Below are 19,079 nucleotides of genomic sequence, written 5' to 3' on the forward strand. Positions count from 1 at the left end.
ATCGAGTTTAGCTCGACATGTTTCGGGCTAATCCCCACATATAAACATATAAAATCTATTCTATCTAGTCTATTGTTAAAAGTGTTTGAATATATAAATGTTCAAACACTTTCAACAATAGACCAATCTTCAAAGCGTAGGGCGTAAAAATACATTCATCTTCATTTCCACAAAAACCTTTACAAAGGTGTTCAGTAAAATTAGCCCAACCACATCGGCTGAAATATAACGAATTCATTTTATGACACCTTGTATAGGATAGGTAATTAAAACATGACGAAATTTATTTACCTCTCGTCGATCACAGATCGTAAACATTTCACACATGCCTACGTGTCCACCAAAGGACTGCACGTGATTCTTAATGCTTGGAACGGTACCTACCAAAGTTCGTCAACCTAACGCACTATATTACGGTCACGTAACAATTAATACCGAGCCCGTGATTAGAACTATAATCGAGTATTTGTAATGCGGCCCATCCCTCAGTACGAACGCGCGAACACCTCGTAGACACGTTGTAGCAAAATGTTTAGATACTTACGTTAAAATTTATGAAAAAAAAACTGGTTTGACCTATGGCCTCTAAGGAAAGGATCGTGGATTCCGGTCTCTAACCTAAGCCTTTTTCGAAACTTATGTATGCTATTGTAGTTTTACTGACAATTTTTCGGCGAAGGAAAACACTTCATTGAAATATTCATACACCTGCAAAGCAGTTTGATGGTGTGAGAAGTTCCCAACCCGCACTATAGCCCCAGCTCTCCCATTCTGAGACGAGGCTTGTGACCGGCAGTTTGATTTAGGCAAGCCGGAGATGAAAATTTGCGGCTATCGATACTCTCTATAATTAAACATTATTTTTGCTACGAGTGAGATATATACACCAATCAATAACGACTTACTATAAATCTGCTGATAAAACAGATCGCTAACGTACTCGTAGCTAACATTCTTTTTAATAATAAATCGATATTGCTAGTGAGTACATAATTAAATTGCACAAAATACATCTATTATTTATTTAACACACTTGTTGATTAATTGTGTTAAGAGGTTGGCTCGTTTCATGTCATAAACTGCAGATTGCATTAAATTGCATGCCAAATTAGGTCTCTGTAAATAATTATAAAGTTACAATTTAGAATATAGCATGAAATTGAAATGATTTCATTATACAGCGTGTCTCTTACTTCTGAAATAAATTTATTCAGCACGTAGCTGGGTAGCTAATTTTTTTTAAATATATTGGTCGATATTCAAAGTATATCTATCTACCGCATCGCATCAAAGGAGTGAAGACTACACTTTAAATCAAAAATTTCCGTGAAAACCCTCTACAGGGGCGTTCAGTCAAACTGCCCTAATAACCTCTTGAAATATTCCGGAAGACTTTAAAAACACTTTGTATAATTTGTATTTTTGACCCCCGACGCAAAAGAGAAGTTTTATAAGTTTAATTTGGGCATTTTTGTGTCAATCTGTGGCATGCTAGCTCATAAACGGATGAATATTATTTTGTTAGATTTTTTTTGTTTATTAATCGATAAATAAATAGTAATTCATTACATATGTATATTTTTTAAAATTATATTTTTAATTATTTTTTAAAATTTAATTTAATTACCAACTATTTATTTATCGATTAACAAACAAAAAAAATCCCAACAAAATGTCCGTTTATGAGCCAGCATGCCATTCTCAGATCTCGTTGAGAATGAGTATTAAATCAATAATAATTAGACGGATCAATCAACTAACTACCTAATTAAATTGCTGAATCAATTTATTTAATTTCGAGCAACCGGGATCTTAATCTACCTAAACATGAGTAATAAGCAATAGTAAGTAGGTAGGTACTTGCCTAATTAAATTTCACAAAATACTTAATTAATAGATGTTTGAACTGTGAATATCTTTAGACTAAGACTATTTTTTTTTTATTTGACTGGATGGCAAACGAGCAAGTGGGTCTCCTGATGGTAAGAGATTACCACCGCCCAGTTTTTTTTATACATTATTGTCGATTGTTTAGTTGAAATTATTCGCGTTCAGAGCCTTTTGCGAGGGATTTAGCGTAACAAGCAGGTATTCGTCGATATTATGTAGGTATTCGGCCAGCGCCCGCGGTATGCGCGGCACGCACGAAGCGCCGCCGACGTGAAATACAGCCCGTCGCCGCACAACTACAGAATTTTTATTACATCCTCTGATTCATAGGTCATTCTTACTTTTTATTTGAAAGTAAAAACAACGTAATCTAAGGAGCGCTCTTTTAAATCACGAACTTCTATTAGAGCAGGTACATAGTGCATCGAGAGTAGGGCATGGATACCGGTATTCGGTATTACCGAAAAACCGGGATACCGGACATTTTTTCCCCTTTTTTAATACCGGTATTAAATATCTACAAAACCTTTTCGGTATTTTGACTTGTGTTTAAATAGTAATAATCGACTTAATGTTCAAACAAGCAAGCACTTTTAATAACTTGTGTCTTCAGACTTATGGCTTTTGAAGTTACTTACCTCCTAAAACTTTCAAATTTAAAATTTAGCGCACAAGTTTGCTTTGTTTATTTGTAGTGTAAGCTTTCTCGAAGTTGGACCTACCTAACTGGACCGTTTGTCCCAGGTATACATAGCCGTCTCAACCATGACTACAATATCGTCGACGAATCGAAGGCGAGTGAAGTACCCGCCATTCATGTTGATGCCTCGTCGTTTCCAGTCCAGAACCTTAAAAGCATCCTCCAATGCAGCGGTGAACAGTTTCGGAGAGATCACATCTCCTTGTCTGACTCCCCGCTGCAGAGGAATAGGCTTCGTGCTCTGGTCCTGTAGTCGGACGGACCTAGGCGTTTTTGTACAGACATTTCAACACTTCGATATACCGGTAGTCAAGTTGCACCGCTGGAGAGCCTGCAGCACAGCCCAAGTCTCGATCGAATCGAAGGCTTTCTCGTAGTCCACTGCAAGGCAAAGGGGGAGGTTATACCTTCGGTCTTTTGTATAACCTGCCACAACGCAACGTACATGTGGTCTACGATACTTAAGTCTTTTCGGAAGCCGGCTTGTTAGGGAGGCTGGAAATCGTGAAACCTGCTTGCGAGTCGATTTGTGATGACCCTGGAAAACAGCTTGTAAACATGGCTCAGAAGTGAGATGGGTCTATAATTCTTCAGCAATGTGTTATCATCTTTTTTGAAGATGAGCACCACCACTGTCTTCTGTTCCATAATTTCGGCGTTCTAGTTAGTGGAGGACGGAACTAAACGGCGTCTGGCGGTCCTTAAGGACTGGATTACCACCCTCCTTCAGGAGTTCGGCTGTAATTTCATCGTCACTCGAGGCTTTGTCACTGACTTCCGGGATGTCTTCGTGATAGTGTCGGGTTAATCTAGCGCTCGGGTCTTTAGCTAGATTTTGAAATGTGTTCGGGTTGTCGTGTCGCTATCCATAAATTCCTCTCGACTTCCCCAACAGCTCAGGTTTCGATGAAATAATGCTGCCGTCGTCGGTCTTCAACTTCATTAACCGGCTTTGACTAACAGACAGATCCCTGGTAAACACCTTAGAGCCTCTTTTACGCTTAATAGCCTCTTCAATGCTTTTGGCCTTAAATCGGCGTACATCACACTTCAGAGACTTTGAGATTTGCCCCTATTGAACCCGATACCGACAAGCGTCATAAGAGGAATGTAGCAGCATTTTTGTGTCAATCCATGAGCTAGGCCAGAGCGGAGATATTATTTGTTATAGTTTGGCGTTTTTTGAAGAAGTTAGACCCGACCATATGTATAGCTTCCACAAACCCGTCGTTGTAATTGTCCACGTCGCCACACAGGCATTCGAAACGGTTTTGAAGTTTGAGCTGAAAGCTCTCGGGTTTTGGAGCTGAGCAGGTTCGCGGAGCGTAGATTTCATCAGTAGAGACCTTTCAAGCTTGAACTGGATATTTAATGAGCCTCGTACAAGCAAAAGTATTATGCGAAAATTTGGTTGGGAACTAATAATCACGAAAACAATTTTCACCGAAAAATTAGAGAAACCCATAGTTAGTATTAGTAAAGATTAACAACTTCAGTTTTATTTTAATACTTGTTCATTAAAAGGAAGTTTATTAATCTTGCTTTTCATTTTATTCGGTTATATTTCGGCCAACAACCGCGGTATACACGCACGAAGCGCCGCCGACGTGAAATACAGCCCGTCGCCGCACAACTACAGAATTTTTATTACATCCTCTGATTCATAGGTCATTCTTACTTTTTATTTGAAAGTAAAAACAACGTAATCTAAGGAGCGCTCTTTTAAATCACGAACTTCTATTAGAGCAGGTACATAGTGCATCGAGAGCGTTTTCTAGTGCAACACATTAACATTATTATAACACTGCTCAATGAGGGCTATCGTTTTTGCCTTTCTAGATGGCGCCACTGTTGCGTGAGGTTTTTAGTGTGGCTTTCAAAGTCTGTTATTACGGGCGTGAAAACAAAGTTTAGATTAATATCATACCTTAAAACCGTACCATAAAAATATCGAGCAACCACAGTGTTGCGTAGTCCCGTTTTGTTCGGAAAAAAGGGAGGACAAAAGTTTCCGAAAGGCAAAACGGTCTCAAAACACAGACATTCATTGCCCCGTAACGCATAATTGCCATAATTAATTTCAGGTAATGCAAAATATTCACAAAATTATTCTAATTTTAAATAAACCCGCGTAGCTCACCCAAAAACTATGAGATTTGTCATTTCGGAGACCTCACGCTACACTAGCGCCTCTAGTGGCGAATTCATACGCGATAGCCCTCATTGTATCTTTGGCGTATGGAGCAATTAACCATTTTCTCACACCGCCTAAGTAATGACCAGTTACGTTAATGTGCACACTCCTACTTATCACGTTTATATTAAATAAGTACGTACATTGTCTATGCTAGACAATTGCAGGAATTTTCTCTCATTATTACATCTTCGTGTTACGAGGTAGAAATAATATAAAATTATGTAATACTTTCCCGATCCTTTTAGTCTTCACGAAGTAGGTAGGTAGGTGGCTTTTGATACGACTTGCCAATAATCACAGATTACGGAATGCTCACACATCTAAGCTTATGCGCGCGTGAGAATGTTTGAAACCATTGTAATCACGCAATAAGGATTAAATAGGCACTAACTCCTCACTAAAATCGGTTAAATTTTTCATAATTTGTAAGTAAATCCGGGAAATAAGTATAATCGGTAGTTATTTTGCCACGTAATTGGTGGACCAGCCGTACGTTCACCAGTGGCCTCGCCGCCGCGTGCCTGCTTCGGACCTTGTCTCAGGACACTGCTTTACAGTTATTGTCTCCAACCGATACCTACATTGCCTTGATAGAAAGATACCTATTCTTGGAGACAGGAAATGCTCGGTCACGTATAGCATAGATGTCGGCCTACCTTTACTGTAAGTAGATGATGTGACCTTTGAGACAGCTGGAATAGACAGGTTACGGATCGAGCCGATGAGACCTTCGTTGAACTTTCATTCATTTGCTCCCAGCAAGTGATCGCATTGCATCGGTAAAGAAAGACGCCGCATTTTAAATAATCTTCTAGTTAATACAGTTTTGTGATTTGTTGAAATTCCTCATAGGTTTCCCCACGTGCCAGAGAGTGTAGGTACAGTCAGCATCAAAAGTAGCGGATCACTTTTTTACTTTGTCGTGTTAAGTAACTACGTTGCTGTAAAAAGACAAAGTACAAAATTATGCAGCTAATTTCGATGCTGACCGTACCAGGCCACTAACAGTAAGTTCACGACACGGGTGCGTAAAAACATGACTAAGATCCAAAGCGTCGATTGAACAACGGAGCACAAGGACTTACGAAAACCACTTTAACTTTATTGAGAAACCTTTCTCAATAAAAATTTAGCCTTTTACAAACCTTGAACACTTTGCTAATTGGCATAATCGGACAATAATATTTCACACAAAACAATTTTTATTAATAATCATGAACATTAGATGTTGCAACTTGTGAATTGATTGAGTCGAACTAACCGATTGGCGTGATATATGATAATACGTTAAAACCAGTACACGTTTAAATGTAGATTAAAGTAATCTTTGGCACGAATAATTTTTTATGTAATTTGCCTAAATAAAAATGTATAAGTGGCAGCAAGTACTTACGTCGACTTAACAAATATTTTAATGACAGCCAGTCGATTATGTAAACTTGGCATCCGGATAGAGAAATTATTCAGATCCGGGTTTCTCCATGTGACAATAATTATGTATATTATACTTTATGTTGATCAATCGATATCAGATTAATAAAGTCAAGTAATCCAGAAATTGACTGACATCACAAACATTAGTATTTAGATGTTATATATTTTTTCTTTATTATTATATATCTATAAGTTATGATAGGTACCTCTGTACACAGACACATCATTAAGTACTTACGTACCAACGCAAACAACGCATACGCAAATTGGAATTAATTTGGTAACAATTAAGTTAATTGTCACTTTTAGGGTTCCAGATCCAAAATGGCAAAAACGAAACCAGTTTCGCCATGTCTGTCTGTCTGTCTGTCCGTCCGTCCGCGGCTTAGCTCGGCGACTATCAATGCTAGAAAGCTGTCATTTCGCACGGACATATATGTAAACTATGACGACAAAATGGTACAATAAAAAAATAAAATAAAAAAAATTTTTTAGGGTGCCATTGACATAAAGTGGGGGTGATTTTTTTTATCATCCAAGCCTTTAGTGTGGGGTATCGTTGGATAGGTCTTTTAACCATTAGGGGTTTGCTAAGATAATTTTTCGATTCAGTAATATATTTGCGAAATATTCAACTTTAAAGTGCAAATTTTCATTAAAGTCGAGCTTCCCCCCCCCTCTAAAATCTGAACCGGTGGGTGGGAAAATTTGAAAAAATCATGATGGTAATGGTAGTAAGTATATCAAACTTTGAAGAAAAACTATAACGGTCAAGTTTGCTTGAGAATTATTAGTAGTTTAAAAGTAAATAAGTAGCAGCCTAAGGTATAAAATATACCTAAACTATGGAAGATTCCGTATAAAATACGAAATCCTTAGAAAAATATGACTTAATTTTTTCGTAATGGCTACGGAACCCTATTTCGGGCGTGTCCGACACGCTCTTGGCCGGTTTTTTTTTAGTACGTCGTATAGACTGTAGACATAACGAGTTCTCAATTAAATATGTTGCGTAGATGTTTATTCTACAAAAGTCATCAGTGGTTGACGTTCATTGGTTTATTGTTTAATGATACTTGCATAACGTGCGTTTCAAAATGATATAGGTATACAACATAAAACCTAGTGCATTTCGTATGTATGTTGGATAACTTAGGTACAACAGCGTAGCTTTTCACTTTTAGCTTTCTCGAATTATCGTCGTCGTCAAAACGATAAGGTATTATAATTATAACATTTTTGATGCAAAAGGATAAAGTACAAAAGTGAGCAAATAATGAGTTTGATAGTACGAGAGCTGGCACCTATTTTTGTGTAGGTATTTGAGGCAAGCTGAAAACCCCAACACGGAACTGCGCGGACCTGCAGACCTTTTTAATTTTTTTTTTCCAAAAATGTGTTAGAATATAGAAAGTATTTATATGTTGTAGTTAAGAAAATACAAAATATCCATAGGGTTAAAACTACTATTAAAGTAAAAAAACTAAAACTAAAATTATTTGTAGCTGAATGTTAAAATAATTAAAAAAAAGCGAGACGATTTAGTCAGGACTTTGCAAGGCGCGTGCAAAAATATTTTGAAAAAAAAGTATAAAAATGTAAATTTGGCAAGTGGTTAGATCACCTGGCAGGTAGAAAGTCTAACCAAAATTATCTGTCTTTTTTAAAATGTTATTTTTTAATTATAAATAATACCCTATTAACATTTTCTAGTTGCCTCAAATACATTTAAATACAAATAAATGTAGGGGTTGATTTAGCCCCGCTACTTGCCAGCCAGGTCTACAGTTCCGTGTTGGGGTTTAGGAGAGGAATGGGACAAGTTTTTTTTCTTGCCTAAAATACCTACCCAAAAGTTGGTGCCAGCTCTCCTACTTAAGAATAGCAACTTGTTGTACAGGTAATAATTATCCACTTGATAATTAGTGGTTTTCACAATTCACACCATAACACCTTGCTTGAATGGTCATTTAAAATATTCTGATGCAGATCACACAATACAACAGACACGACTGGATTTAATAACTGTGGTTCTCGTTAACATGGGACACGCTGGGTTTCTTGTATAAATACTTTATAATTAAACTACATACTCCCACTGTTAGCCAAAGAACTCCTCTTTTAAGGGCTTAAAAGGGCTTTGGGCTATAGTACGCCACATTGGGAACGCCACTTGAGGATTTGCAGCTTCTTTGCGACATTTTCCTTCACCGAAAAATTCATAGTACAGTCGAATTCATACACTTGTGAGAAATTTAATCAAATATCTGAACACGCTTCTACGCTGTTAACAATAGAGTCGTCTTCCGATATTTTTGATCCAATTTTTGCTCGAAAGTTTATGAACTCGACTGTACATTTGCTCAGGCTCGCACTCACTAAGATATCTTCTGCATTAGAAGCTGTCCAGTAGCAGCGTTCCGTCCCTGAATAGCTAAGCTAATTATTTGTCTGAGAAAGCTGCCAGGTCTTCAGTCCCCAGTGATATCTAATTACCTGTTGTCATTTCGTAATCTTAAGCTTCAAAGCGCTAGGACCCCACGGATCAAGAGTCTCGACACCGATCGGGACAATGACGTATTCAATTCAGTGTCTAGACACCTGTATTTGTATATTTAACTACTTATATATTATTATTTCAAGATGACAGCTAAGTCTTTCATCTGCAGAACGTAATTACATAACACAGAGTTGTTGAACTAACACTTGCTAGCCTATGCACCGTGTGAAAAATACGCTGGGTCCTTGATCTACTGTCTGCTGGCGGCTTGGGGTAACTGCTCTCCCACGAACAACAATCAGTGTTTGATCAAATAATTTCGATCGTAGCTTGGAATCAACATCGTTTATACAAATATTCCGGCAAACCTGTTTCTAGTCATTGGCTCGTTATGTCACCTCTGTGAATAATTGGTACCTAATAAGAATGAAATGTGTTTTTTGTATCGATATATTTTTAGTGTACACGGACACGATGTGTTTTCTCTGTAACGCATTTTTGATTTTACAATGTGATGCGGTGATACAAACAACGTTACATATAGCGAATTTAGAAATGACCAAATACACCAAAAATGATTCTGTACCATTAAAGACATGTCCTAAACTAGCCTGCATATGCCGCCCCAGGTCGTTATTGTCTCATAATAAAAGAATACTCTGTCTTTTTATGCTTAAGCCTAGCTACGGCGTTTTTAGCAGCACTCACGCCTCGGGATGAGCCGAGAGGTGTCTAATTATAAGGTGCTATGTAGCTAACGCAAGTCGCAAGCTGCGAATGCTGGCAACACCTTGCCCTTGAAACTAGAGTTTGACCTGCTCGGGCTCTTTCCATTCATATAGTGCATTTTTTTATATATTAAGTGCATGTTGTCTCCTGTACATCTGCTACGAAATGACCTATATCAAAGGACGCTACGCCACGAGAGTTGCTACGATTTCGTAGCACTACCAATGAGGGCTATCGTTTTTTGTCTCACTAGATGGCGCACTGTTGCGTGAGGTTTTTAAGTATGGCTTTCAAAGTCTGTTATTACGGGCGTGAAAACAAAGTTTAGATTAAAATCATATTTAATACAACTTAAAACCGTACCATAAAAATATCGAGCATGCCACAGTGTTCCATAGTCCCCGTTTTGTTCGGAAAAAAGGGAGGACAAAGGGTTCCGACAAACAAAACTGTCTCAAAACACAGACATTCATTGCCCCGGAACGCATATTTGCCATAATTAATTTCAGATATTGCAAAATATCCACAAGATTATTCTAATTATAAATAAACCCACGTAGCTCACCCAAAAACTATGAGATTTGACATTTCGGAGACCTCAAAAACCGTGAGTGACGTGCGTTTTTTTAATGTTATCGCTTTATTCTCTCTGATTAAGATCTTTTTATTTAACGGTTGTTTCATGGTCGTTGTTCGCTAACAATGACATAACTTATCCAACGACGCGTACCTAACCAGCCGTACGCAAGAATAGTCTAAAACGAGTAACTTAATTAAGAAGTATAATGAGCTTAGCCTTGCGCCTACTACCTACTACTCGACGCATTAGCCAATCTTTGACGTCCTGTGTTGGTTTGTTTACACCTAACATTTTTGAAAAGTAATTTTTGTAAATTAGGTACATTTCATAATGCAAAAACACGTTTAGCTCGTTCCAATTAAGTCGCGATTTGTAATTTAAGATTCGTGTTTTAGTAACAAAAGTCTAGTTTTATTGTTTGTTAAACAGATATTATTATTGAGTGCAGTAGTGTTAAGGAAGATGAGAAAATGCAATAAAGAATGAAATAAAAAAGGTTAATTACGTTGTTTCTTATTTACGAGGGAATGGAGTGGTCACTGGTTGTAGAAATCATAAAATAATTTAAAAAGTTTAAGTTTATTTTATTTATATTTAGGTAAGTACCTCAAAATATATTCATCACTCATTGACATCGCATTTATTTACCAAATATTAACGACTGTCAACAACGTACTTGTATGTATAGGTACTTATTACCTAGAATGCGCACTGAAACCAGGGATCACAGTGCTCGTAGCTTGATAATGTCAGTCTGTACGCTCAAATAGCCTTGTGAGCGGTGCGACCTTACGTCTAGTGAAATTGAAACTCTTGAAACCGGTATCACTTGTACCGGTCCATTGGCACCGGCGGGATAATTACCACCGAGACTCATTTCAATGCCTAACTTCTAGATGTAGCCTATCAGTATAATTGATCTAATAAGTATATAAACTGGATACATATTTTAAATTATGTTGTGAACTAAGCGGCTATGCTCGCTATTTTAAAAATTTCTTTTCGAAAATTGCTCATATCACCGTTTGTTATCACGTCAGTTTCGCGTGCCACAACGAGGTTTGCAGGAAAATGGGCGGAAGCCGCCTTCTTCCGACTTCGATAATTGGAGTCATAATCAAAGCGAGTGCGATACGAATCATACAACTTTTTAATCCATTCAACGCCATACTTACTTTACCTTGACAATGGGATTAATATTTTTAGGAAATGCAACACGATGACAGCCACATCTATTTGGTAGGTACACTCAAGGACTTTCATACATGAGCCACCATGGAACTTCCTTTCCTTGTTAATTAATCCGATGTCACTATGACGTTTACTGTGAAATGGTTCAATGGTGGCTTGTGGATTAAAGTCCTTGACCGTACGAAGCGGAAATCGCGCGGGCGATGGATGCCATACGTCGCGTCGCGTCGCGTGAGAATCTCTCTATAAGCGAAAGTGCTCGCGATGTCGCATTACCTCATCGATTTGCACTTGTGCGGAATTCTTAAGAGTAATGAACACCCACGCTCTGGTTTTCGCTATACTTCTCACGACCACATCACTTTTTTGCAACAACGTATTGCAATGTTTCGACATTGTTTGTGTTCTAGTCATCCAGAAACATTTCACATAATTTCTCAACATTCAATACTTTACTGTGGCTGTGTAAGATACCTATTTATTGATAGGTGTATGCAAAGGCGTCGGAGGTTTACGAAACATGTAACAGTAATAGTGTTGTTTCACTTGCATGTAGCTGTGCATATATGGCAGCGTCTCCGGCGCACTTGAAATATATGTAGGAATGCTAGCGAAATCGAGCCGCGCGCCTGGACCACGGTGATGAAACCCGTGGATGAGTCAGAACCTTTGTCTCGGGTCGCGACTCGCGAGGCTGCAAGCCACTCGTAGGCGCAGCAGCCAGATGTGATATTCTGACTCATAAATCGTTTAATTTCATGCTACCATAGCTACATTCTCACTGAGCGTGTTTCAAGACATGCGAGAATGATTCCCCAAATTTATTAAAATCTAACTCTGTTCTATTTTATTGTTACAGATGTTTGCTAGCCTGCACAGTCTACCAAGCTATTGCTGAGGTACAGATTATTACAGAGCCACGGCAAGGCGAAGAATATGTTATAGTTAGTTCAGGTCAACAAATTCCGTTAAGAAATTTTGAGACCTCGCATAAAATTCCCGAAAAACACCCACAACATCGAAATTTTAGGCCAGAAGATGACAAGATCACCAAAAAATTACACAGTGGTAAAGTCGGAGGTAAACACGCCTCAGAAGGTATTGTATCCATTGAGGAAGATAAACGAGCAATACTCAAAAAAGTACAGAAAGGAAAAATCGCCGATTCTATTGAAATTGATATTCCAGTATCCAAAATAGAAGACATCAAAATAAAAGAAAACGTTAAAGATGAGGATATCAATCCAAAAATGAAAGTAGCATTGGAAGCTATGTCTGAATCGGGAAAACTAAATGATAAATCAGGGACTACGACCCAAAAACCTATTTTAACTACCACACCTGCTGTTAATAAGGGTTACGATTATATTCCTATCAATTTCGATACTATCGAAGATATAAACAGTGGTTTATTGTCATCAAATGTTAAACTGGAAACTGCCGGCTCAGAACAAAAACAACATTCTCGTATCCAAGTCAAGAAAGGACCCAACGGACAAGACTATGAATATGAGTATATTTATTACTATTATGACGAGGACGAGGAGAGTAAAAAAGACAGCAAAGAGAAAGGGTCTTCAACAACCACTGAACCTATTCACAACTCTCATGACGGTCCCCAAAAAGCGGAGACCGATAACCAAATCGGCAAAGAAATCAAAGCAAAGAGCAAATATAGTTCTATTGATAGATCCGGCGCTACGACTACGACTGCACCAGAGAAACAGAATGAAGTAGTGCCAGCATCAGGTAGAGGGCGCCAGCGTGGCCGTACCATCGCACCCGCTCCAGTCGAGGAGGAGAACGTTGAAGACAGGTAAGCCCAAATAGCTATCTATATTTTATTTACTTATATTTAATGTTATTTGTATGGCTGACGTAGATATTCCCTCTCTATAGGCTACCATCAAGCACGCGATTCCCACCTCGTGGTCGTAACCTGGCTCCAGCCAGCTCAACCACGTATGTACCAGAAGTATCATCGGAAACGACCAGACAACGCGGACGACCTCAGATCGATAATGTTGCCGATGAGTCCATTGGCCAAACGAGGAGCAGGACCCGAGCGCATATCAGGTAAATACTCCAATATCTGCGTCAGACAAGCCACCTAGATAAAAATTTAACCGTCAGTATTCCTTCGTGCCTAATTGTAAATATGGTAATAATAATGGTCGTTAACTATATGAATTAATAAATTATTATGACTTGTTCAATCGCCTCGGATATAAAAAACGCTTATAAAGCAAAAGTTTGTTTTAAGTATGTTTAATTTTACACACGCAGATATATTTTATTGTTATTAAATAAATTGAATGACCTCATTAACTAAATGTTAATTAATTTGATTATTTTTCAGGCGGCCCGCTTCTGAACTTGTTGATTTAGATAGCTTCAAAACGAACTCAGGCGATATCCCTCAGCAATATAAAGAGTTACCGACCAGATATTCTTCTGAAAGCAAAACAACCACAGAAATACTTGAAGTACCATCTACGACCGAATTGTCGCAAGGCAAAGATTCGGCACGAGAAGGCCACAGCTTGTCAGGAGTTATTCGATTCCAAGAAATCCTTGACGATTCGAAGCTTCCTCCGGACTACAAACAAACGACGCCTTATGACCAAGAAACAACTGAATACACAACCATGACTGCCATGGAAAAGGTTGCTCTTGACCTCTACGCTTATTTGGCTGGCGAAAATTTGAATAACGATGTTAACCCGACAGTAGACGAGCTCGGTTTTGAAGGTTCCACCATGACTGACGAGGAATCTTACACGACGGAGGCTCTGAGCACGACGGAAGAGGCGACCACCACGACCACCACCACCACCACCACGACCACCACGACCACCACAACGACCACGCCGGCTCCCACAACCACCGCGGCGCCCACGCGTCCCTTGCGCTTCCGCGGCCGACCGGGCGCGCGCGCACGCGTCTCCACCACATCAAGCGCGGCTACCGAGGCTCCACAAGAAACCTCAACCAGAACACGAGGTAAATTTCTCTTTAAGAATGCAAAATTGCTTTCTTGAATTGGCGAAAGCTGTTGATGGATGAAAAGCCAGTTTTTAGATTATTATTTGTTATCTTCTAGTGGTAGGTACGATATTTTTATTGCTATTGCGATGTTAAGTTGCAACTTAATTTCTTGCTGTGCGAATTCATTGTCTTGCAATGCTAATACTTTACTTATTGAGCCTGCTCATGGACACAATTTAATCTCTAGTTGGCGCGGCTATAACAAGTTTCATTTGCTATGTTATATATATGTACCCAGTATATGCTATAAGTGCTATAACTATAATTCGTTACCTTCCTGTACTATACTTACTTCTTATTCTGTAACTGATTTTTCTAGATTAGAAATTTATCAGTTAAATTCGCTTAAGTACTTACGAGTCATCAAGTCATCATCATGTCAGCCGAAAAACGTCCACTGCTGGACATAGGCCTCCCCCACGAGTACTTACGAGTATGTTCAACGAATATTGAAAATTGTGCGTTCATAACATACATAACAAGTTTGACCGTTTTAATTTCTAGTCTAGAAAAAAAACTATGCCTTTGTATACGTAATTAATCATTTGTTAAGGAGTTGTATCGGCCTGTGATAAAAATGGAACTTTTTGAATTGTCAACAGGTCGGTTCAGTAAGCCGGGCGGCGTGCGCAAAACTACTGCAGCGGCCGCTGAATCCTCCTCGCCATCAGCAGCCCCAGTAGAAAAGTCCGCTTCCCTACCAAAGGTACGTTTCCAAGCCTTGGAATAACATTTATTTCTAAAATGATATAAATTGCTAGATTATTTTTAAATGCTGAAGCGATAAATTGCATTGCGATTGTGTGACGAATTTACTTATTAGGTATAATAATTTTACGTAGAAAACGCGCCAGAGAGCTGATCTAAGTTGAATATCTTAATTTTAGGAGACATAGAAGATTAACTCTTGTGTTATCCCACTTTCCATCGTATCCCAGAATCCTACTAATACGGTATTTGACAACTCCTGATTTTGCCATATCTTAATATTATTATGAAAATAAAGATATACATATAGTGTTTAACGAAGAGAAAATTTAAATCGGTTGAAAATTGGATTTATAGTGATTTTTTGAAACCTGTCTCTTACTCAACGCTTTTCTCTATGCAGCAAGTATGGCGGTACTGGCGTGTGACGTCACATGCCAGTATGTCTTTCTCTGTCTAATCTTGAATTTCAAACCTTTATAACTTTGTTATTTGTAAAGGTAGCTTAAACATTGTTTTTCTATTCGACAACAGGCATTGTGTAGTTTAAATTTATAAAACGTATAGAAAATAGCCAAATACCGTATTGCATTTATTAAATACCTACGTAAACCCACTTATGGTCGTGGTTACAATGATGATTCTATCTTCATATAGTTGGTTTCCTAGGCTTGACGAACTAGGAATGTACGAGTACCTACTATCGAACCGATGTGACCCATTCATAGCAAAAGGTTATAGTGTGATCTCATCATCACATTGCATGCCAAGGGAATTTATTGTAAAACATGTAATAAAACTTATTGTGAGAACGTTCTACGGTAAATTTAGGAATGAAATGGTTCAAACAGTACCTATACGGTTATTGTATATTATTACGTGTACTACAAAATGCTAGTTCGTTGTCTCTTGACTTTCTACTACTTATCTTGAGTACATCGAGCAGCTTTAATTGTTGCACTTGTTAACGTAGAAATTGTCCAGAGATTGTTTAAGTACAATTTGTAAAGTAAGCTCTCAACTCTTTGTTTATGGAGTTGGTGTTTTGTTTCAGACGTTCGGTAGACGTGGTTTGTTCTCGGGCAGGACGCGGCCGAGCACCTCGACAGCGGCGCCCGCAGCGGAAGACGGCAGCAGTGCCGCCACTAACGAGACCCCAGCTCCCAGGTAAATAAATATACTCCAAATTAAATACATTTTTTATTCAAGTCAGTTAGGACTCAGTTAAAAATTAAACAGTATATTTAAATTGTTCTAAAGAACAAAATGTGATTACTAGACGTGCTTAATGCGCAAGCTTTATTCTGTGACTTCGTTCCCGTAGGATGTAGAAGATTAAAAAACCGGCAAAGAGCGTGTCGGACTCACCCAAAATAGGGTTCCGTAGCCATTACGAAAAAAATAAGTAATATTTTTCTAAGGATTTCGTATTTCATACGAGTAACCGATTTAACTTTGCAGAGCCCGCTTGCGCCCGAACCTGCGTCGCGGCAGCTCCACTAGCAGCGCACCATCAGAAGACAGCACAGCCCCCGCCGACGCCGCCGAGACTACTGTCGCACCCGTCAGTGTTGTTGGGTAGGTGAAGGAACACCTCACTTGTGATATAGTAACAGTGCGCCGTAATTCCGTACAGTAGGTAGAGTGGATAAAACTTCCCCATCGCTACTATTCTATTATAGTATACGTAGTGTAGTGCTTCTATTCTCTTTGGCATTTGTCCCTCAAAAAAGTAACTACTCTATGATACTAACACCATTACTGATTGTGTGTGGCGTGCGTGAATGTGTGTATGTGTGCGCGCGCGCGTGTGTATGTGTGTTTATTATCACTATTTCATGTTAAAACGGCTAGTACAGTGGAAGAGAGAAATCAACAATTATGACATGAAACCATGATTAAAGGCCTAGGACCCTAGTCCACGAACCGTGCGGAACACAAAAAAAACACAGGCCAAGAGCGTGTCGGACACACCCAAGATAAGGTTCCGTAGCCATTATGTAAAAACAATTTTATATTTTATACCTTAGGGTGCTATTTACTCTTATTTAAACTACTAATTATTCTCAAGCAATCTTAGCCGTTATAATTTTCTTTATAAATTATATACTTACTTAGTACAATCCTGAATTTTTTGAAATGTTTCCACCCAACAGTTTAATTTTTAGAGGGTGGGGGGGACGCTCGATTTTATTGAAACTGCACTTTAAAGTTAAATATTTCGCAAACAGGTCACAGATCACTGAATCAATCAAGCCCCAATGATTTTAAAAGATCTGTCTAACGATACCCCACAGCTTTTAGTACTATAACGGTACAATAGTGACAGGTTGCTAGCCTGTCGCCTACGATATATCTTAACCTAATAATTCTTACTACCTTAATACCTTGTAAATAGTTCCAGGCTACCATTAACTTATTTTTATTTATTATAAATACCCACTAATGTTGAAATACAACATTTTATCTTGCTTCTCCGCTACCATTGAATAATCAATTATACTAATGTTTCCTCTCGATTGCAGTCGTGGCCGCCCAGGCTTACGGCCCGCGTCCCTCCGGCCGGGCCCGAGACTGAACCTCAGGCCCAACATTCGGCCAAGGCCCGGTGCGTCCGTCGCCCCCACCGAAGCTCCCACTGAATCCCCAGAAACCTCCGCACCTGATGCAGTTTCCACCGACTCCGATGCTGAGGTATGCTGTACTCACCTTAAAGAGGCACCTATTTACTTCGGACAAGGTTTTTGTAATAAATGGGTGAAGACCTTAACGCAGGTAGTTAAAATGACTATTTAACTTTTTTCATTGTGACACGTAAATTAATCATGTAAACATTTGTATAGATAATTTTCGTGTCACAGTGGAAAAAATTGATAGTACTTTTTAATTTCGCGTTAAGGCAAGCAACTTTTTCGTCTTCGCCCTTCTATTGACTAACTAACTAAGTAAAAATGTGGTTTGAAAACTTCCCCTTGATCACTTCAGCAATAAACTGTAAAAGCTATCGGAGGCTAACAGCACCAGTCCGAACGAAAGAAAGATTCCATCAAGAGAGTACAAATGTAGCGGAAAAGTTAATCTGCACTTGTTTATAAGGGGTAAATGAAAAATAATAGGTACTTCAATATACAGGTGTTTAAAAAATAATTGGTATCCATTGGACTAAATGATAGCAAATGTTTCTAATGACTAAGTAGGATGGTCTCTACTCCAAGGTATATGATTTTCTTTTGTTCCTATTAACTTGACCTGTTTTGACCTTACCTGAGATAACTTAAACCATTCTTAAACATGCCAAAAATTACAGTTTTCTATAAACTACCTAAAGCAACAGTTGCGTATGTTTTTGTAGTGACATGGTTTAAGTTTCAAGTTCTGTGAGATCATTCTGACCCTGTGTTTGTTCATTAGGGCTCGCCAGCGACGCCGGCGCCCGAGGCGCCCCGCGGCGGGCTGCGCGTGCGCAACCGTCTGACCGTGCAGCCATCCCCCAAGCCACGCGTCGCCGCCACGCCACTGCCCAGGCGACCCAATCCTCTACTCAAAAGGAAATTACCCTCCACCGAAGTAAGTATCTAATAGTTACTTAATTTAAACACGCACACGCACACACACATACACACGCACACGCACACGCATACGCACACGCACACACACACACGCACACACACACACACGCACACACACACGCACGCACGCACGCACGCGCACACACACACACACACACACACACACACACACACACACAAAACAAACATCACGCCTGGCCCTATACCACGAAGTGCAAAACTCGAACTTCGTATGTTGCCGTCCCGTCAGTGAAAGGAACGGTGCGTTACGAACTTCGAATTGCGAGTTTAGTGGTAACGTTTCATGTCGTAACGTTACCGCTTCGGAGCCACTTTTAGCAATATTCAAAAGAAAAAGGTATATTCCAAGATTAGGTACTATTCAAAATTAACAAATAAATATTCCGAATAAATGTAATTAAGGGGTGCAATTGTACCATCGCATGATATAATAAAATTGAAAAATTTAACCATAATCCATTGACACATTGAGATTTTAAACCACCTGTAAAATCACCGGTTAACATAATTTT

General features: G+C 38.9%; 1 protein-coding gene across 2 annotated transcripts in view; it reads left to right on the forward strand.

Moving 5' to 3' along the window:
• LOC141433661 (uncharacterized) overlaps nt 1-19,079 on the forward strand; it is a 34,185-nt gene that overhangs the window by 13,506 nt on the left and 1,600 nt on the right. For both annotated transcript variants that reach the window (XM_074095767.1, XM_074095769.1), the window contains exons 3-10: nt 12,081-13,037; nt 13,121-13,297; nt 13,581-14,224; nt 14,872-14,975; nt 16,032-16,144; nt 16,439-16,555; nt 17,503-17,671; nt 18,389-18,544. In XM_074095767.1, coding sequence (XP_073951868.1) covers nt 12,081-13,037; nt 13,121-13,297; nt 13,581-14,224; nt 14,872-14,975; nt 16,032-16,144; nt 16,439-16,555; nt 17,503-17,671; nt 18,389-18,544 — 2,437 coding nt within the window. The remainder of the gene's footprint in view (nt 1-12,080; nt 13,038-13,120; nt 13,298-13,580; nt 14,225-14,871; nt 14,976-16,031; nt 16,145-16,438; nt 16,556-17,502; nt 17,672-18,388; nt 18,545-19,079) is intronic.

Source organism: Choristoneura fumiferana, chromosome Z, assembly GCF_025370935.1.
Source record: "Choristoneura fumiferana chromosome Z, NRCan_CFum_1, whole genome shotgun sequence".
Lineage (NCBI taxonomy): Eukaryota > Metazoa > Arthropoda > Insecta > Lepidoptera > Tortricidae > Choristoneura > Choristoneura fumiferana.